The sequence below is a fragment of the Onychomys torridus genome, chromosome 4 (assembly GCF_903995425.1).
Source record: "Onychomys torridus chromosome 4, mOncTor1.1, whole genome shotgun sequence".
In the NCBI taxonomy this organism is placed as follows: domain Eukaryota; kingdom Metazoa; phylum Chordata; class Mammalia; order Rodentia; family Cricetidae; genus Onychomys; species Onychomys torridus.
This window is the reverse complement of record NC_050446.1, coordinates 64,342,949-64,364,927: the sequence shown is the minus strand read 5'-3', so window position 1 is coordinate 64,364,927 and position 21,979 is coordinate 64,342,949. Positions and strand designations below refer to the sequence as shown.

Sequence of the window (21,979 nt, the reverse complement as noted above, 5' to 3'; positions counted from 1 at the left end):
ATGCCATGGTTCTATAAGATAGAGCTGCATAAGCCATGGAAACCAAGCCAGTAAGCAGTACCTTTCCATGATCTCTGCTTTAGTTTATGTCTGTACTTTCTCATTGAGTTCATCACTGGTTCACCTCAAGGATGGACTCTAAACTGTAAGATGTAATAAACCCTCTGTCCAAGTTGGTTTTGGTCATGATGTCTTATCACAGTAACACAAAGCAAATAAGAAAGCAACCTTCAAATTTTTAAAAGCCTTAATAAACAGTAAAACCATAGAATACTGTGTATAAAGACTCATGTATTGCTTATGAATTTATATACACAGCATTTTTATGTCCAGCAACTAAGTTAAGAAGCAGGTGTTAGCATTTCATAAGAAGCCCTCTTCTTCTTTTAGGCATGATTATATTCTAAATTTAATCAACAAATTTCATCTCCTCTACAAATAATATGGTTGGCATGTGCTTATACATTTGAGAACAAGAATAGCACACATTACACAAGTTGTGAAAGGGAAAAATCAGGAACCATCTTGAGAGATGCTTCCCCCTCCCCTCCTCCAAAGGTATTTGCTGACCAGCAGTTTTAGAAGTGACATGAAGTTCAACTTATAAGGCAGGGACAGTAAATCTATGTATCCTGACTTGGCAAAACAAGATATTGGGAGGAATGGGCTCAACTGACCCAGAAGTTGACCTTAGAGGAGAGTAGGACTGGAACAGTAAAATCTGAATGTTTCTACCCTGGGTTCAACAAAAGCAAGACATACAGAGTAAAAATTTATGTCTCTGTAGATCTGAATCCTCTTAGTCATCAGTAAACTCATGCTTATAGTTCAGTGAGTAATTCAAAGAACTGCCTCTCCCCTACACCCTAGTCCAATCCCAAGCTGCATGTAAACTTTTCCTAACTAAGCCCCTTAAAGTGAGTGCTCAGGGCCCTTCTCCTTTATCCACTGTGTCAGATGTTGGATGGTGGACCAAGTTTGCTTGTTTTGTTATAAAAGCCTTTGGCAGGTGCATATTTCTTACAAGGTTTTAGGAGGCAGTATCTTTTACCTTCCAAGAATGATTAGTGATATCATATTCTCAGATATTGGTGATGTGAGAAAAAATAAGGAATGAGAGGAGAAATTTGAGATCAAGTCCTAATAATGTCACTTCTAAGATTCACTACTTAACATTCTTAGTCCATAAAAGTAAGGCTCTATAATGGACAGTCTTCTTCCTACACAAGTTATTAGCACAATACTACAAGTTCAGGAATCATAGAAGGCAATGAAATGGTTTACTCACTTATGACTTATTCTTATTTTAAATATGTTATTTTGGTTTATAATCATGTCTATCCTTTTGTCAGGAAATTACTCAGGTAACTGTTTAAATTATTTCCTGGCAATTTCTGACTTGAGGACTGCAGCACAAATAGCAATACTGATATTTTAACAAGATTATTTATGAGAAAAAGCAAATTTAATAACTATAAGTCAACTATCAAACCACCAAATTCAAATTTCTGTTTGCTCTAAAAAGAAAGCATTTGAGACACTAATATATAGTTTTTGAAAATAAGATCTATTATAACCTATATAGAACCAATTTACTTCTAAGCATTTCAGACTTTACAGTTGAGCAAAATTTGGGGGCAAACACTATTTCTTAATGGTAAATTTTAATTTACTCTGAAGACATTATTTATGTAAAATTTATCATTCCCATATGCTCAAATTACCAACTCACCAGTTAACAGCATCCTTTGAGATCCAAAATGTCAGAGCAGATTGTGCAACAGAATTAGAAATATTTTGTAAAAAGAGCGTTTCTCACTCATGACAAAATTTTAATGACTGATAAGCAATTTGCTGATTTTGCAGTTTGAGTTTCTTTTTCCTTCTTTGTGATATGGGAAGGAAACTATATTTATCCTCATGCTGAAAACTGGCATCAAGCAATTCACACCGAGCCTTTTTATTATGTTCTCTTGGGAGGGGTGCTATATGTTCAAGTGTGTTTGATGTATTTACTTTTACAATTCCAGAAGTGGAGTGCAGGGCATTGAATGTGACAGGTACGTGCTCAGATACAAAAAGATGCCTCGGGAACTTCTGTGTGCCAATACAGTTCTAGTCAAGTATGAAAAAGAATAGATAGTGAATGTTGGAAATAATTGGCTGATTAGACCCTGTGTGACTCATTTTTAAATGGATTTCACAATAATTATCAAAAACAGATACACACAAGATGCCTAACTCTACAAAAAGTGATAGACATTTTGTTTACAAAGGTTAGTATTTCCTCCACAATCTACTCTAATGTTATTTTGCTTGAAATATGCTTGCATGTAATATCCATTGCTTATTTCTTAAACATAAATATCATTTTCTGATATCATGGCATTAACATACATAGGAAAAATGTGTTATTCTAGTCCTAGCATGTATGAGAGAGAGGTGGATAAAGACAGGTTTAATATACTCCAAGCACTAGAAATGTGTGCATCAAACTAGATAAACAACAAGGGGGTTGAAGGCCTGACCTGGAAGTGCTCCCAATGGCCAGAGAGAACAATACAAAATAGTTGTAGTATATAATTAAAATCTGAAGAATAAATATATAGTTTATACTAATAAAAATAAATGGAAAGATGAAGAGAAGCTTTTAAAAGTTTATTCTAAAATTATACATGAAACTTAAAAAATTATTTTTTATTTAATTATTATTATAATGGTTGTGTTTTAATTTTACACATCAACCAGGGGTTCTTCTGTCCTCCCCCCTCATGCTCTCACCCCCACCTTCCCCCCACGCCCTACTCTCCATTCCCATCTCCTCCAGGGCCAAGACTGCCCTGGGGATACATTTAAAACTGGTGGATTCAGTACAGGCATGTCACCGTGCACAAAACGGGACTCTAGGAAAGACACAGGGAATGCCCAGTGACAGGGAAATGGATGAGATCTACATGAACAACCTGGAGGACAGTTGGAGTAATGAAGGGCAAGGTTTGAAGGAAAGAAAGCTAAGGGGAACAGGAGATCCCAGCTGGATCAAGAACAGAAAGGGAGAACAAGGAATAACAGACCATGACAAATGATGACCACATGAGAACAAGAATAGGCAGAGTGCTGGAGAGGTCCCCTGAAATCTACAATGATACATCCTCTGTAGACTGCTGGCAATGGTTGAGAGAAAGCCTGATCTGACCTAGTCTGGTGATCAGATGGCCAAACACCCTAACAGTCATGCTGGAACTCTCATCTAATAAGTGATGGAAGTGGATACAGAGATCCTCAGCCAGGCCCCAGGTGGAGCTCCAGGAGTCCAATTGTCGAGGAAGAGGAGGTACTATAAGAGTGTGAATTGTTGAGACCAAGATTGGAGTGGCACAGGGGCAAAAAGCCAAACAAATGGAAGCACATGAATTATGAACCAAAGGCTGTGGAACCCCAAGCTGGATCAGGCCCTCTGCATAAGTGAGATAATTAAATAGCTTCAAATGTTTGGGAGGCATCCAGGATGTGGGACCCGGACCTGTCCTTAGTGCATGAGCTGGCTGTTTGGAACCTTGGGCTTACACAGGGACACTTTGCTTAGCCTGGAAAGAGGGCACTGGACCTGCCTGTACTGAATCCATCAGGTTTAAATCAATCCCCAAGAGTGTCTTGGCCCTGGAGAAGATAGGAATGGAGGGGAGGGAATGGGGGGAAGGTGGGGGTGGTGGCGGGGGGAGAACATGGGAACCTATGGCTGATGTGTAAAATTAAAACACAAATATAATAAAAAAAAGTTTAAAAAGACCCAGAGAGAATGGAAGACACCAAGGAAACAAGGCATTCTAAACTCAGCTGATGGTCTCATATATAAACTCAGAGACTAAGGGAGCTTACATGGGTCTGCACCAGATGGTGTCCTAAAGCTGAAAGAAATAGACAGAAAGAGCTGTACCTAACCCAGAAGGTATCTATAATTGATAACCACTTTGAAATGAAAAAGTAGTTTTCTCCAAGGGAGTCTCAGCGGGAAAACAAACCACTCTTAATGGTAGGACCATGTCCAGAAATAGTTGGCCAACACAAAGTGAACTAAATGCCATCTTTGAAGGTTCTTTGTCTCATAATGTTATGTCACACTCTTCCTCCCTCCTTCCTTCCATCCCTCCATCCCTCCATCCATCCATCCCTCCATCCCTCCGTCCCTCCGTCCCTCCGTCCCTCTGTCCCTCCCTCCCTTCTTCCTTCCTTCCTTCCTTCCTTCCTTCCTTCCTTCCTTCCTTCCTTCCTTCCTTCCTTCCTTCCTTCCTTATTCCAATCCATCTCTCTCTCTCTCTCTCTTTCTTGTATTTTCTTATTTGCCATTTTAACATATTTTATGGCATCTAGTTTTGTGTTTTTATGGGATTGCTATGTGTACAGACATGTGTCTCTGCATATGTATGCACTTCTAAAATTTTTTCTTTGGTCCTTTTGTTTGTTTGATTGTCCTCTACTGGTTTGTTTGGTTTTCTTTCATTTTGTCTTATTTTATTGTTATTATTATTTAGTTGCCTGTTTCTTTTCTAATAGACACAAAAAGGGCATGGATCTGTATAACAGTGTGTGTACAGAAGAAGTGGGAGGTGCTAGGGGAAAGCCATAATCCAAATATATTATATGAAAAATTATTTTCAATGAAATAAAAAATATACTTAACCAAAAAATTTTCCTAATTACTACTCTTATAGAAGGTGAGTGAGACTCAACTGATGTAGATCTGCACTGAGAGTAAACTAGAGTTAGTAGCTCATTTTTAAAATACAGATTAGGGAAAGGGAAGATAGCAACTTTCTTGTGATGTGAAATGGTAGACACTTCTTCAACCAATTGATTGACTGTGATGCTGAGGTTATATGAGTTGATATAATTCAACTTAATACCTTCCATCTCTGTAATATTATCCAAAAACAAATAGCTCAGATTAGGGACATTCAGTATTGTAACTGATTTCTATTGGCTTACACAACAACAAAAGCCTGTAAAATGGAGAAAAGTTTAGGATCTGAGAAGACTTATAGGAAAAGCAGGAATAAAATATAGTATGATGTTGCGGTTCATATTCTTGACTACATAGAGACTGGTAATTATAATAATGATAATATTAATAAATCTGATATATTCCAAATATATTCTAGAGTTCAGTTGATAGGGCTGTCTTAATGCCAGTTTCTAAATTATAACAAATATACTATGACAATGTAAGTTTTGAGAAAAGAGAAATTGTATGTGACTTATTTGGGACTGTTTTTCCCTCATGTTTTCTAAATGTCTAAAGTTCTTCCTAAATATGTTCCATTAAAAATTCTTTATCAGCACTTGACCATACTTGATATAACAGTATTGCTATAATGTATCTCCAGTCAGAGGTAAAAAAAGGAATGGGTGGGGAATGGTGGAAATAATGGCTAAAATAAACCCTGCTTTCCTCAGTAGAAAAGCTTACTGGTGTTTATCTAATGCACAATTGGTCTAAAAATTAAAATTAATTTTTTAAACTACTTTTTCAGGTAACATCAAAAATTTCCAAAACGCAATAAAGTAGAGAACTTTACAGTAGTGGGTATAAAATTATTGCCATTTTTCTTAACTCTCTCTCTCTCTCTCTCTCTCTCTCTCTCTCTCTCTCTCTCTCTCTCTCTCTCTCTCTCTCTGTGTGTGTGTGTGTGTGTGTGTGTGTTTGAAGACACATCTATTTGAGACATTGTTTCTCATCTTTCTCATCTTGCATTTTTTATTCAATGTTACACATCAACATTCCCCATGCCATTAGAATTCCTGCTGCATTTTATTTTGCCAAAAATAATCTCAATTAGTTTCAAGACATAGGATATATGCATAGGAGAGTTATTTTAAATAAGAAAATTGAATAAGGTATTTTAAATAAAACATAGCTTTATTATAACATGTCTTTGTTCAACCAATCAGTTTAAAATAGATAAAAATCAATGTCAGTTCATTTTTTTAGAAGAAGTTTCCTAGAGGGCCAGGGGTACTTGAAGCATGAAGTACTAGGATGAGTTCTATCATCAACATCAACCTGAAAGCTGGTAGTGACTACACACACCTATAATGCCAGCACTAGGGGATGACTAGAGGCTGTGGCAGAAAAGGGAGTATCTTCGGACAGACTCAGTAAAATAAGAAAATTTCCAGGTTATAGACTAAGTGCTACTAGTATGTGCATTCTTAACAAGAAAATCTCACATAAAAAAAATGTAATATCAACTTTACTTTCCATGTACAGGCAACTCAGCTCCCAGCTGAAAACCTGGTGAGTGTCAAATACAGATGTATAGAACACCAGCTTCTAAGTGAAGTTCTTTCCATCACAGGAGATAATTAATGAATTCCCATGAGACAAGTTTTAGATACAAAACCGGTGAAATCTGGAAGCATACAGCTTTAAACACTCTTTTAGTGTAGGGCACAGATGTTTCCTCATTGAATGATTGACCAAGAGTGGAATGATTTAAATGTTTTTTTGCAGCTTTTCTACCTCCTGCCTTGTAGGACCAGAATCAGGAAACAAAAATTATTTCTCTTTAGTGTCCTACAAGCATCACAGTTCATGCTTTCTTTAAAATAATTTTAATTTGGGGGAAACAGTGCAAGATTTTTCTTATGGCAACATTTCCTTAACACATGTCTATTTGATAGTAAGTTATCTAAGGGCTTTCTTTGCAAATGTATTCATATATTTCATAGTAAAAGTTTCTTTTCTCTGGGGAGAGTGTCTCACTGAAGGTGGTTTTGATGTGAACACTGAACACTCACAACCATTGTCAAGATCATTTCCAACTGCTAAGGTATGTTTCTCAAATGTGCTTATTAGATATTGTGATTTTTCACATAAGGGAATCATAACTTCTTAATGTTTGTCAAATACAGTCAGAGAAGTTTTCCTCTTCATTCTAATTTTTCAAATGTAGCAGATAAATATTTATCCTTATCATTAGATAATGTGAAGCTCATAGAAATCAAGCAATGAATAAGACCCATCTATCTATTATATGAAATATTATTTACCCTTAGACACTTCTATTAATAATGAGAATAAATTATAAGGATAAAAATAATTAGTTGTACCTCTCACTCATAAGTTCCAAAGATTAGTTAGTATTAATTGCATTCTTTTTAAGTCCTTGATTCTAAGCACAAACACTAATAACTCACTATGAGACCTATCTTTTTTACTTTTCAGAAAGTAAGGTTGGGTATGATTTTTCTTGAGTTCATCACAGAGTCAAATGTTTCTCCATGTTTTGCCTACTCACTCACGCTAATCTGGTAAGTGTATAGATCTTTTCAAAAAGTAACTTGTATGTTGTGCATGTTTTTCTATTTTAACCAATTCTCACTGTAAATTGTAAGGCCGCTTTCACTTTATAGACAGATGACAAAGCAGCTTCATGTGACACCAGAAAATGTTTTTGAGAGGGGTGACCTAGGGAAACCAGGCTTCTCACTTGCTCCTTACAGGTCATGAATAAATGTGTTAAGCCACTGCTACAGTGGTTCTTCATGGATTACAAAAGAATTCTGGGACCCAAACTTTATAATAATGTTAGAGATATAGTGATATTAAGGTAGGCCAAGAGAAGAGAACAGTTCCAGGAATCCAAAGCATGATTTTCTTAGGACTTGGTATGTAAATATGTCATGATGCATCCACAAGTTCACTGACAAAATTGGTCATATGAAGTTATCACTCAAATCATATAAAATGCAATGAAGTATGATAAGCACATTCGGAGAGAATTATGAACCATTATTTGTATAATACAGCAATTATGGGGTATAGGTTTAATGGTAAGAATTTGAGGAATATCACTTGTTAAAAATTGTCAGACAAAATTAAGTAAGAATAATAATAATCAAAATTATAATTTTTCTTCTGATTTCCAGCATAGGATCATTAATTTTTTGGTTTTTATATTATATAAAATAACTATAAAAATGTAGAAAAATAATGATATTATCTAGCAAATTGTTTCCAAGTGGGATTGAATAAACAAATACCTATAAGAAACTACTACTAAAAGAGAGTAAGCATTGTCGTTTTATTTAATACTACTTTGATCTTCTACATACTCCTATCCATCATTACCTTACCTCTCACATAGATAAATATCAACATCTACACATGTTATTAAAAGTATTGAACTCAATAAGGAATAATGTCCAGTACACAGAAGAAATACTTTTTAGAGCTATTACAAGGTTTAATGATATACTGTCAATTATTATGGATTAGTTTAAAATAATACATTTATTCCTTTATTAAATCATGCTTATTATTGCCCTGACCTTCTTTACATCCACTGTTAGGCTATTTTAATTGCTCAATATTATTTATTATGGATAAATATATCAAGATGACTATTTTTCCAGATCCTCTTAATTTGTTTGAAAAAGATAGACTCATAACTTATTTCTATTTGTTCCTTGCAAAGTGAAAATACCTTTACTAAGGGATGAAAAGAAAACTTGATAAATAGTCTAATACCCCAGTTTCCTTCTCTGGATTTGAAGGAGAAATGAACTCAATTCTGTTTTTTCCAAGGCACAAAAGTAAGTTTACTATATTGGTTCCCAGACTTTCCTCTTACTCAAATGACTTGTTTGTTTTCAAGTTATATTTTTAATTATCCTTCATGGTTCTTCATTTCATAAGTTAAAGAACAAAAATCTTTAGCTTCATCTTGGTGGACATTACTTTGATTCTCTATCTACTTGAAACCCTCCACCTCCAGCTTTGTCTACAACGAAGTTGATGTTTGTACTCTTTGCAAGTATCTTCATCCTGTCATCCATGAGTCAACTTGACTAACACAAAGTATGAAGAAGTGTTTTTTTTTATATGAAAAATAACAATTATAATATCCACAAAATTTCACAACTGAGCAGCATCTAAATATTAATTATGAAAATGCAGAAATGGAATGAAGCTGAGGATGCAGTATTTTTCCTGACAAAGTGACTAACTTTTCAATGAAGCAGATGGAGAAGAGGAATGTGACAGAATTTGTTCTCCTGGGTCTCACACAGAACCCAAACATGCAGACAATTGTATTTGCTGTGTTTTTGGTCATCTATATAGTCTCTGTGGTTGGAAATTTGCTCATTCTGGTCACCATTACACACAGTCGATTGGTAGGATCCCCTATGTACTTCTTCCTTGCCTATCTCTCATTTATTGATGCCTGCTATTCTTCTGTCAATAACCCTAAACTGATTTTTGATTCACTTCATGAAAAAAAGACTATCCAGTTCAATGGTTGCATGACCCAAGTCTTTGGAGAACATTTCTTTGCAGCAGCTGAAATCATCCTGCTTACTGTGATGGCTTATGATCGCTATGTAGCCATCTGCAAGCCACTGCACTATGCAACCATCATGAACCGAGTAGTATGTAACCTACTGGTGGGAGTGTCATGGATGGGAGGCTTTCTTCATGGAATCATACAGATCCTGTTTATTATTGATTTACCCTTCTGTGGCCCTAATGTCATAGATCACTTTATGTGTGATCTTAACCCTTTGCTTGAACTGGTCTGCACTGATACCCACATTCTAGGGCTCTTTGTTGCTGCCAACAGTGGGTTTATCTGTCTATTAATATTTATTCTTCTTCTAGGCTCCTACACAGTTATCCTGTGCTCACTAAGAAACCACAGTGCAGAAGGGAGGCGCAAAGCCCTCTCTACTTGTGTCTCCCACATCACAGTGGTTGTCTTATTCTTTGTGCCTTCCATTTTTGTGTACATGAGGCCTGCAACTACTTTACCCATTGATAAGGCAGTTGCTGTATTCTATACAATGATAACTCCTATGTTAAACCCTTTAATCTACACCTTGAGAAATGCTCAAATGAAAGATGCTATTAGGGGACTGTTCAATACAAAAATTCATTCAGAAGACAAATAAACACACTTCTGTGAAAATCAGGAAAAGATTCAATGTACATTTTGTTTTTGTTGTTGTTGTTTGTTCAGGACAGGGTTTCTCTGTGTAGCTTTGTGCCTTTGCTGGAATTCATTCTGTAGCCCAGATAAGCCTCAAACTCACAGAGATCCACATGCCTCTGCCTCCCAAGTGCTGGGATTAAAGGCATGTGCCTCCACCTCCCGGCTCAATGTACAAATAGAACATTTATAGCATGAGGATTAAAACAACTGTTGTTTGTGGTGTGGCTTTGAAGGAAGCAGAAATAAGAACCATATATTGAAGAAACCTAATCCTGTCTAGCTTATAATTGCACTACTGGTATAACACACATTTCCCCTCTCTGATGCTTATTCAGTACTAATTTTTGTGTCTCACTCTAGAAATGCTTGTTATAATGAGGTGAGCCACAAGTTATTCAGGTCAGGATATCCTGATTTCTGTTTCAACTATCTTATTCATCATCTAGGCACACAGACTATGTCTTTTGATGTTGAATATTTGCTGTTGACTCCTGCCACCTAAACCCCATTCTTAATTTTCATTGGCATTTCCTAGTTCTGTGATATTTATCTACTGTAATCACCAATTAACAGTAAAGAAACATTCAGGGTCTATTCTCTCAGCCATAACTACCTTTCTCAGGGTTTTTTTTATCAGAATTGTCTTCTGAGCTCAGCTAGGTTGAGTAGTAGGATTAACATGATGAATGGCACTAATATTCCTATTTCATTGATATTTTAACCTCTCCTTCACCATTTTTAGACAAGGAAATTTTCAACATTTCTAATTTAATCATGGTGGACTCTCCTTTTTAGCCATGTCACAACCAATTATATGGACAATGACCTCATCACTAACTTAACTGCAACACTGAATGAAGGCTCTTGGTCTAGCAAGTCTACATTGTTAAAGCTGAATTGATAGAGGCTGAAGTTTGCCCTACCATTATCACACATATTCCTGGGTAAATTAAAGAAATCAGGAAGTTCTTTGAAATGTAGTTCACCAGGGTCACACTACACTCGTAGATCTTACTTGAAACACAATTTTTGTTTGAGAAGAAAAGTAGGGTTATGCGAGTGATTTACATAAGCTATTTTCTTACTCTCCCATATACCTATCCTTGTTCTCTTTCAAATACATGTGTGGCCTTGTTTTACAGTTATTATTGTCTATCAGAGCCATGCCCTCAGGACTTGCCATAATAGTTTCTCTAGAAAATGAAGTTAAGCCCTTCAGGTAGACACCAATTAGGGGGAAGGCACTTTTACTGAATGGAGGAAATTTATCACATTTAAAGTTCCTTTTCGTTCTGTTCAGTTTTCTGAATTTCTTCTTCCATCTAATGATGTAGTCTAGGAGGCAGAATTCATCTTTTTCTAATTTTTTTTTACTAAAATTTATTAGTCTGTCTCTGAGAACTCTATATCCCCATGCAGCTTCTCTACCTGCCGAATATGAGATATTTTTTCACGTACAAATATATGCATGGTACAAAAAATAAAACCACCACTGTAATGTGAGAAAAACACATAGAGAGGGCTTTGTGCCTCCCTTCTGCATTGTTGGTTCATAGGGAGCAGAGGATGACTATGTAGGAGATAAGCAGAAGGAAGACATTTAACAGCCAGATGAAGCCACTTTTGGCAGCAATAAAGAGCCCAATAATGTGAGTATCAACACAGGCTAGATCAAGCAAAGGGTTTAGAGAACACATAAAGTGATCTATGACACTAGGGCCACAGAAGGGTAGTCCAATAATGAAAAGAATTTGTATACCTCCATGAAGAAAGCCTACAGCCCATGACATTCCCACAAGTAAATTACACAGTCTGTGGTTCATGCAGGGGTTTACAGATGGCTACATAGTGGTCATAGGGCATGACAATAAGCAAAATGACCTCAACACCTCCAAAGAAATGTTCTTTTTCCTGCTTCTTTTCATTAATCCAATTAGGTCTTTGACAGTTTAGTATGTATATATAAAACATGGTGGTTACTCTGCTGTCTTTGTTGTGAACCTAGCTGCTAATGACTGAGCCATCTCTCTAGCTCTGTTATGACTACTCTCACCAACACTCTTTCTTAACTGTTCCCTAACCCATGTTAAACCCAACTTTTGTGCTAATCCCTTTTCCTCTTCCTCTCCCTCTTCCCCTTCTTCTTCCCCTTCCCCTTCCACTCCTCTTCCTCTTCCTCCTTCTCCTCATCATTATCATCCTCCTCCTTCTTCTTCTTCCTCTTGTGATCCATTGAGTTTAACCAGGACCATCTGAGTGACCATGGAGATACAAATATCCATTTTGATCTGGTAGTGTCTCTTGTGGATACACAACTGAAAGCAATAACTTTTCCACTCTTGGCACTCATCAGTAGTTTACACATCCCCAGAAAGGTTGGAAATATGTGAGCCTGTCTTGTTCAGATCTGGTGCAGGTAACTACAGACATTCTGAGTTTATGACTGTAATGGGTATGCCAACACACCTCCCCCAAATAACACTTCACAGCCGTTCTCCCTTTCCTAAGGCTCTTACAATCTTTAGGCTTCTTTTTTTAGCAATGCTTCCTGAGTCTAAGGAGTCATGTGAATGTACTGCTTAGGACTGAGCACTCAACCATCACTGAGTTCTAGTACTTTCAGTAGCCATAACACTCTAAATTTACCACTATTCAATGAAAAGAGAACTTTCTCTTATTTTGGCTGAGAAAAGTTTTTGTTTATGCCTCTAAACATAGAGATTTATAATCACTTTGATTCTCCTTAAATTTAGCAACAATGCTAAGGTTTTTCTCCCATGGCTTATGACCCCATTGGCCATGTTTTTGTTGTTGCTGTTTTCCAATAGGGTTTCCAGTAGTAGGCATGAATTCTTTCTTTGGAGTAGGTTTCAAATCTAACCAGAATTCACTTGGTTGTACCCACAGTAGTCATGCCACAATTGTAGAAGCAGGCATACTTTACATGGTACACAGATGTGTAAAAGCATAAATTTCTCTGTCCTATTAGCTTGAATAATACTAGTCAGGAAGGAGAGAGCTTCCAGTTCAGTCCAAGCTTTACTTCACTTTGTCTTACAATCAAAGTGTTTGGTATCTTCATCAATTAAGTTTTATCAGCTGGTTCTGGTGTACCTCCTAGAACAATAGAAATAGCCTATGTTATTTTGGGGGCTTCTGGGGCCTTCCTGATCAATAATTTTTAGGGAATTTTCCCCAACCTTGTACTGGAAATGTCATTTGATGACTTACGATTTCTGTAATTGGCATTAGCCACCTATACATTCTACTTACATTCAAACTTATTTTTTAAAAATATTTTAATTAGTTTCTAGAGTAATATGTTTCCATATGTCTTCTTACATCACAGTTTAAGTTAACACTTCACTTCTACCTATCACATGTTTCTTCTACACCTTCCCAGTTCAAATTTCCTCACAGCAGAATTTCTCTAACATCACTCTCAATCTGAATCTTTTCTATTATCTTCCCTTGTTCAGGGCTCTTCCCATTCCCTGTGGTTTTTTACTTTCTAAGATTCTTGGTTGTCTCTACAGACATTTCATATTAAACACAAAATGAATTCACAGCTATAATCTTTGTGTGAGAGAGAATATTTGCCTTTTTTCAAGCCATGGATTACCTTTGTTCATATGTTTTCCAATTCCAGGCTTTTTACTGCAAATATCATAACTGCATTTATCTTTAGTAATACATAAAATTCCCTTGTGCACATCTACCTCATTTACCTATTCATTAGCTACTCATTAGTTGATGGGCATTTATGCTAATTCTAATTTCTAGATTTTGTGAAGAGAGCATCAATGGACATAAATGTGTATGTATCTCTACCACAGGGTATAAAATCCTTTGAGTATTTGCCCAGGAGTGGTGTATCTTATACATAAAGAACATCTACTTATAACTTTCTGGGGAGCTAATTTCAATAGTGGCTGCATATGTTTACATCTCCACTATGGAAAAAAAAAAGTACATAAAGGCTTCCCCATTCCACACCAGCATTTGTTGTCATATATATTCTTGATATTCTTTACTAGGGTGAGATGAAATATCAAAATACAATTTATTTGGCATTTCTCTGATACCTATGGATTTTGCAATTTTTTAAAAGAATGTATTGATAATTCTTTTGTGATCATTCTGTTAATTTCATAGATTATTTTTGGAACAATTTTATGGTTTGAGTTTATAATTTAATTATAATTACTTACTGGTTTTCTTTTCTTTCTTATTTCAAAGCCTCTCATATAATCATGCCCCATTTTTCTCTAAAACTGTGGCCTCTTTTGTCACTGTTATTTCATGCATGTATGGGAATATATATATTTCTAAATATATCATGGTCAACCCATATAATGTTAGTTTAAATGTATGTTGTAAAAACTCACCATTTGTTTATATATGTAAACATTTGGTATATATAAGTGAATGTATTGATGTAAATAATATATATATTCTTATTCAATGGGTTACCTCTTCTTATTTTTTAGTATTAGTATGTTTCGGTGCCCAATTTTTTAAGTCAAATTCTTATTAATATTCTTTTGAACTTCAGCCTCAAAATATTCCATCAAAATCCTCTGAGACTAGACATCTTCAATAGAAGATTTAGTCTTTTATACATTTTGTAAAAATTTGTGTTGGTTTATGTTTTCCATTCTTTTTCCCTAGTTAGTTATGGTTTGATTGTCTCTGGATGTTGGTGTTTCCTACTGGAACATAGACAATTCACATCTAGTCTCAGATAATAATCAGGACTTCATTTTCAGTTTTATTACATCTTTGCATTCCACCATGATTGCTTAGGTTTAGTTACAAATCAAAGTTGCAGGTCCAGGTACTTTGATCGTGTCCTAAGAAATTTAAGGATTTTCTTATTTCCATGGTTGATGAGGATAAAATGAGCTGTTGATAACTTCTCTTCAGCTCTTTGCTGGAAGTATTCATGACCCAGTAGGCTGAGTGGGTACACCTACCTAAATGAGGCTGTTGTCATTCTAATGTGTGTTTGGCTTTACCTTTCTTTTACTAGGACTGACTTCCTCAGTCCTTTGGTGTATTATAATGGATTTATTAGAATGGCTTACAGGCTGTAGTCCAGATAGTCCAACATTGGCTTTTACCAACGAAAGGCCCAAGGCTCCAGTATTTTCTTAGTCCACTAGTTGGAAATTCTCAGGTGGTCTCAGTGTACACCAGACTCCCAAAGAAGTAGGTGTCAATGCCAGTCAAAGAATGGCCTTGCTAGTAAAGGTGAGAGCAAGCAGGCAGAGAGATAGCAAGGTTCCTTCCTCTCTACCCTTATACAGGCTGCCACACAAGGTGTAGCCTGGATTAAAGGTAGATTTTTCCCACCTCAAAGATCTGAATTAGATGTGCGACTCTTGCTTCAAATAATTAAACTAAGAAAACAGTCCCTCACAGGTGTGCATTTTATTTAATTCTAGATGTGGTCATTTGACAGCCAAAAATAGCTATCATACTTCGATTCTTCACTTAAAATTAAATTCAGCTATCTCCGTAAGGAGCACTATGTTTTCAGTTCTTTTCTTGTTTTCTCCTGTAGATGCTCATATTTCTCACTTAGGTTTTTTTTCTCCGTGTTTAAGTATGTAATATAAAAAATATTTCTTTGATTATAATAAGAATGAAAAACACCAAAAATACCTTGTAAACACATTAAAGTACCATATGTTTAAATAATGTTAGGAAGTTTATTAGTGTTTACTAAGTGATAAAATACTTTTCAGAATCAGGCAGGAAATGTGTAATCCAATTACATGAGGATATGCTTAACAAGTCTTATTAGTATCAGGTTCTTATTTATGGAATAGAATGTTTTCACTGTCTTGCAAGTGGAAATTTATGAATGAATAATTTAAGATGCAAAAACTTAAGATGTGAGGAATAATATCTACATATTGATATCTCAGACAAAAGAAGGTGTATTGGACTAATAAAGTCAAGTAAAAAGAAGGAAAATAGAAGGAAATTCATTTTAAAACCAACAAGAGGAAGCTTCCATGAATGTGTGGGTAAGGAGCTCTGTGTAAATATGAGAGAATGGCATAAGAGTCCAAATTCCCCAGATCACTAGTAAATAGCATCATTTGTACCACTGTTATTTTATTTACTACTCTGTGTTTGTGTGTGTGTGTGTGTGTGTGTGTGTGTGTGTGTGTGTGTGTGTGTTTGTATTCTTTTGCATTTTGAGACAGAGCTTTACTATGTGTCCTGGCTGGAGTAGAACTAAGCCAAGTAGACCATCTTGGCTTAAAATTCACAACAACCTCCTTGTCTCAGCCTCCTGAGTGATGGATGGTTGCAGACATGTGTCACTATTAAAGACTTCCATTTCTAGTTTTATATCCAGGTTTTAGTATAAGTAGAAAAACATTTATTAAAGCTACTGAATCATAGGGAAGAATTATTCATAAAAATGTGCAAATTCAGTTGCACATATCATGCAAGCTGCTTCTGATAGGGGAAAAAGTAATTCCACATGTTAAAGATGACAAGGACAATAGTTTAGATGCTGTGGAATTTTCTACTATAAGCATTAGACTAATGCTAGTGTGTAACTATGAATGCCAAGTACTATGCATGTCTTTGAATTTCCAGTGGGCATAATTAAATATTGAGGAAGAATTTTCTTTTTCTTTCTTTTTTTTTTTTTTTTTTTTTTTTTTTTGGTTTTTTGAGACAGGGTTTCTCTGTGTAGCTTTGTGCCTTTCCTAGAACTCACTTGGTAGCCCAGGCTGGCCTTGAATTCACAGAGATTCACCTGCCTGGCTCTGCCTCCCGAGTGCTGGGATTAAAGGTGTGCACCACTACTGCCCGGCTTGAGGAAGAATTTTCAAACCTACATAATAATAATAAGAATAATATTAATATCATAAAGTTATTCCCAGCACAGTGATGCAGTGAGATGAAGAGTAACCCAGCATTTATTAAATATGTCATATACACATCACATATCAGCAGCTTCTGTCTTGAAAGAAAATTTCTGGGAAAATAAAGGAAACATTTACAGACTTTATCAACACCAGCAAAAACAATGGAGCATTTATGTCATAGATCTAATTGGATAAAAGAAATCTTTAATATGTAATCACTTGGTAGTGTTGGTTATACCTTGACATCTATAACTACAGCCTAGACCTGTAAGAAGTGCCCTGAGACTGTTCCCCTTGTGTTTCCCCATCTCTTAGGTTAAAGTGTTTCAGGCAGTGACTCTTCAAAAACTACATTAGATTAAAGATTCATGAGAGAGATAGGTGCTTGCCACATCTATTTGGTTGTTGTTGTTGTTGTTGTTTCATATAAAGGTCACACAAAAGCAAAAGGAACCACTTTAAAAGACAGGTAGTATCCCAGAAAAATTTGGATCCTGGTAGAAGTAAGTATTATAGATAGTGCCTCTGTGTATGTGTGTGTGTGTGTGTGTATGTGTGTGTATGTGTGTGTATATAGCTATGATTATAATAAATAATTCTATGCATATGGTTTATATGCATAACATTTGATACTAATAAATCCCACTAATAAATTCAATTCCTGATGTATTTTTGCTCATAGTTATTTTAAAAAATAAGACATCTTAAAAGTTATGTGGCAATTGTAGGGAAAATTAGCTTGACAGGCAAGGTTTTAAGTCATTTTCTGTAAGTAAGATCTTCAGAAATATGTAAGTCATATTGCGATACCAATCCTGTTTGCCCATGTGCAGCTCATCTGGGTCTGTGTCTATCTAGAAAAGAAGAGGAAATACAATGCATGGGGCTCATCAGGTATGGTGAAGACAAAATAAGTAATAAAAGCTAATTAATACCCTGTTCAAAGAATAATTAATGCTAAATATAAAACATGTAAACCCTGCTTTTTCTCTAATTGCACAAATCCTTGAGATTTTGTATTGGTGAAATTATTAAGGCCGCTTCACTTCACGTAGTTAAAAGGGAGGTTTATTTTGTGGGGTACTTACAAATGAGGGGGTAGGTTACAGGGTCTGGCAAGGCTATAGTGCAGTCCAGTCGTGTTCTCTGGAGAACTCTGCTTGGTCTACCTCCAGCGTCCAGAGTCCAGGAACCAAGAGAGTGACCTCTTCCCGATCCTTGGTCTTCTGCTTCCTCCTCCGCCCTGCCTTGTGGGCGTGACCATTACCAAAGCCTCAGTGGGGGTTGGAACTTCCAGGCCAATGCTGGGATGGCTATCCACTACAATTTTGTGTTGTTGTTTTACAATTTTCCTAATAAGGTCAGTTTATAAAATGCAGCAGAAAAATGATAGAACATTTTACCTGACAGTTAACACTGGTAACATATTCTCACAATCTCAGCATTTTATTTAAATCTCACAAGTTACACTTCAATGCTGTCCCTCATTTCTATTTTTTCCCAGTCAAGATGAAGTGGAGAGAGCTTTGTAAACAATATGTATCAGAGGAATTTGCATTTTAACAAATTAAATTGCAGAGTTTGAGTAAATATGGTTTAAATAAAAGGTATGTTACTAAATAAGGTAAAAATAGTTTACTCTAAATCTGGTTATAAAACTCTCTGTACATGAGAAAGACAGAAAGAAAAGGGAGAATGAGGGGGAGACAGAAAGGAAAGAAGCAGAGAAGGGGGGAGGTATAGAGAGACAGAAAAAAAGACAGAAGGGCAGAGGAACAGAGGATAAAAGGGGGACAGGAAAAGTGGAGAAGAGAGGGGAATAGGGGAGAGAGACTGAAAAAGGAGAGGGGTAAGAGAGAGATTAATCTCATATTACAGAAACATACAAAAGGGAGACCAGCTTGTATGTGACATGATAGTCATCAAGGGACTGTTCTAGGTAGAGGAAAGAGACCAGCTAGATGGGGTAGGGTGGTAGCAGGATGGAGGAAGGAGAAGAAGAGGAGGATGGGAAAAGCCTGCATATCAAAACGCTATTAATGGAACACCAGCATTTTTTCCATTTCCTGATTTTGGATGCAACAGGCTATCCATGTCATGCTTCTGACTCCATAGTTAGAGTCAATATTACTGCTATAACTTCTCTGCCATGATAAAGTATATCCTCAAAGACGGACCCCAAATAAGTATACCCTTCTTTATCTCTATTCCTCCCTCCCCGCTCCTGGAGGTTCTCCCTCCCATCCTTCCTTCCTTCTTTGGTTCATTCTTCTCTTCTTCCCTCCATTATTCCTTCTCTCATTCTCTTTCTTCCTTCTTTGCTTCCTTAAAAATCAGATTAAAGAGAGAACAAAAGATCTTTGAGATAGAGTAGAACTTTTGGATGGTTCAAGATAATGGTGTATTTTGAAAGGACATCTAGACACTCTGGTTTTGGAGCATGTCTGTCCATACAGATCTGCATTTGATTAGACAAGGTGATCATCACAAGTAAGAAGCTCTGGATCTTCATGTTAAAAGAGTTTTATAATCACTTCAATGTCTTAGAAACATTTTGAACTATTAAGATTTGTGCATTCTACCTCTGTCATTATCTAGTTCATCCACATTTCTTTGGCTCTTCAATCTACAGACTTCTCCACATAATACAAATCTGGAACCAATTTACAGAAAGTCAGTATTTTCTTTTGTGTACTTGATAGTTGTTTAATGTGAAGTCAATCAATCTCATTGTTGGAAAACACAAAATCCAGAGCATTATATCTTATAAACAATTGAAGTAAGAGGCATGGAGCTAATAGATTTGCTCAGTTGTAGAAAAATAAATTCACTACATCACAGCCTTTACACTCTTGCAGCTAGCTTCTGCTACTACTGCTACTACTGATAACCTAGATTCTTTTGAATCTGTAGTCTATCCGATATAAAGTATTGTGTTGCTGAGGAGAACATTGAAATGCTATTAAAACATGATATAATCAAAATTTTCCATTTATGTTCCAATATGTCAACATCACCACAGCAACAACATTCTCAGCATGTAATAAAAAAGGACATGTCACTCAGAAATGAACATGTCTCTGGAGTGACTCTAACATGTTAGTTGTGAGCTTGACAATGTGCCTTAAGATATTTACAGATATATAAAAAATGATCTTTCAATTTAAATACCAGACATATAGTTACTTCAAATTCTTTATTTCTAGACTCTCTGTGTCTTGAGCTTTGTAAAAATTATTGCAGGGGAAGCATTGAAATTCTTGTCAGCTAATTCAGGCTATTTCACTGGTATGATTAAGAACTTTGTCAAAGTTCTACCATTCAGTTTGTTTAAATTCAGAGGAACTAAGTTTTAGCTGTATGCTGTTTACTCCTCTAGACTTCATGGAAAATCAGAAAAATCTCACAGAGTTTGTGTTTATGGGCCTTTGGGAAAATAGACAAATAGAGCTGCTGTTCTGTCTCTTGTTCCTGCTTTGTTACCTGGCCGTGTTAATGGGGAACTCTGTCATCCTACTCACCATCACTTACAGCCACTTAATCGAACAACCAAACTATTTTCTCTGCCACCTTTCCCTCATGGACCTCTGCTACACCTCCACCGTGGTGCCCAGGCTCATCAGGGACTTGTCTGCAGCAAGAAAAAGCATTTCTTATAATGAATGCATGACCCAGCTCTTCACTGCCTACTTGCTGGCAGGTGTGGAAATCTTCATCCTGGTGTCCATGGCCTTGGATCGCTATGTTGCCATTGTCAAGCCCCTGCACTACATGACAGTCATGAACAGGAAGAGATGTGATATGCAGATTGTCATGGCCTGGGCAGTGGTGTTCTGGCACTCCATTGCTATACTTCTCATGGTACTCAGTCTGCCTTTCTGTGGTCCCAATCACATTAATCACTACCTGTGTGATGTCAAACCTCTTTTATAGCTGGTGTGTAAAGATATTCATGTAGTTAGTATTTTAGTAATTGCCAACTCTGGGATGGTGGTGGTTGCCATTTTTCTTGTACTGGTTGCTTCTTACATACTCATCCTGTATAATCTGAGAAGAAGATCATCTGCGGGGAGACGCAAGGCTCTCTCCACCTGTAGTTCTCATGTAATGGTGGTAGTTTTATTTTTCGTGCCCTGTATTTATACCAATGTTCTACCTGCAGGAAGTGAGAATAAGGATAAGGAAATTTCTGTGTTTTACACTGTGATTGCCCCCATGCTGAATCCCCTTATCTACACTCTGAGAAACACTGAGATGAAAAGTGTCATGCACAAGGTTTGGTCTCGAATGTCACATTCAGAGTTGAAATAAATGAAACATTCTTGTAATTATGGTCCTATGTTCCCAAGGCAGCTATCATTTGAAGGATCACAGAAAGCACAAGTTATATGTGTGTTTTGAGGGATAGGGTTAGGAGTCAAAGAAGCAATTTACTGCTATGTATACTCTACATAGCACAAATTAGTCCAGAAGTGATCAGGTGGACTGTAAGAATGGCCTTGGTTTGGTAGAGTATGTGTTTAGGATGGGAAAGCCCTAGGTTCCATTCTCTGCCACACCTACCCAACCCCCACACATACTAAAAATGAAGCACCCCTTTAGCCACTTCAATTCTCTGTCTCAAATATTTTTACCTTGAAATTTTACCTAAATTTTTACCTAAAATCTATAAAATTTTAAAAAATTTAAAAATTTACCTAAATTTTTACCTTGAAATAAAGGAAAACATACTTTCAAGGTACAATATTAACAGAGAATTGTGCTCCTGAAGGTGCCTACCTTGCTCAGTCATTATTTCTTACTATAAAAAGCATATCTTTTGAATCTAACTAAGCTCTTCATCATGGTTGTGAGGTATTCAGCAAGGATAGGCTTACAGCTAGGAGAGGAGTAAGTCTGAACTCAAGGACAACAGATGCTCGCCCTTAAGATGCTATTTTACCATTCTTACATAAGGAATCTTTATTAGAAGAATTTTGTCCGCATATAGGCAAACTTTAGCATGAATTTAGTTGTACCACAATCTTCAGTTCTTAGGTATAAAACACTTCAAACAGACACCAAGGTGGAAAGCGCCTTTCCTTCTGATGG

General features: G+C 36.3%; 1 protein-coding gene and 1 pseudogene across 2 annotated transcripts; both read left to right on the top strand.

Annotated features, from left to right (window-relative positions):
* The first annotated feature begins 5,480 nt into the window (after positions 1-5,480).
* Positions 5,481-9,951, top strand: LOC118582473 (olfactory receptor 4C46-like). 2 transcript variants are annotated; one of them, XM_036185381.1, is made up of 2 exons: positions 5,481-5,491; positions 9,036-9,951. In XM_036185381.1, the coding sequence occupies exons 1-2, from the start codon at positions 5,481-5,483 to the stop codon at positions 9,949-9,951; spliced, it is 927 nt and encodes a 308-aa protein (XP_036041274.1). The 2 variants fall into 2 exon arrangements, with proteins under 2 accessions (XP_036041274.1, XP_036041276.1); XM_036185383.1 differs by lacking the exon at positions 5,481-5,491 and having other exon boundaries at positions 9,007-9,951.
* Positions 9,952-20,272: 10,321 nt separating this feature from the next.
* Positions 20,273-21,216, top strand: LOC118581320 (annotated as a pseudogene).
* Positions 21,217-21,979: the final 763 nt, after the last annotated feature.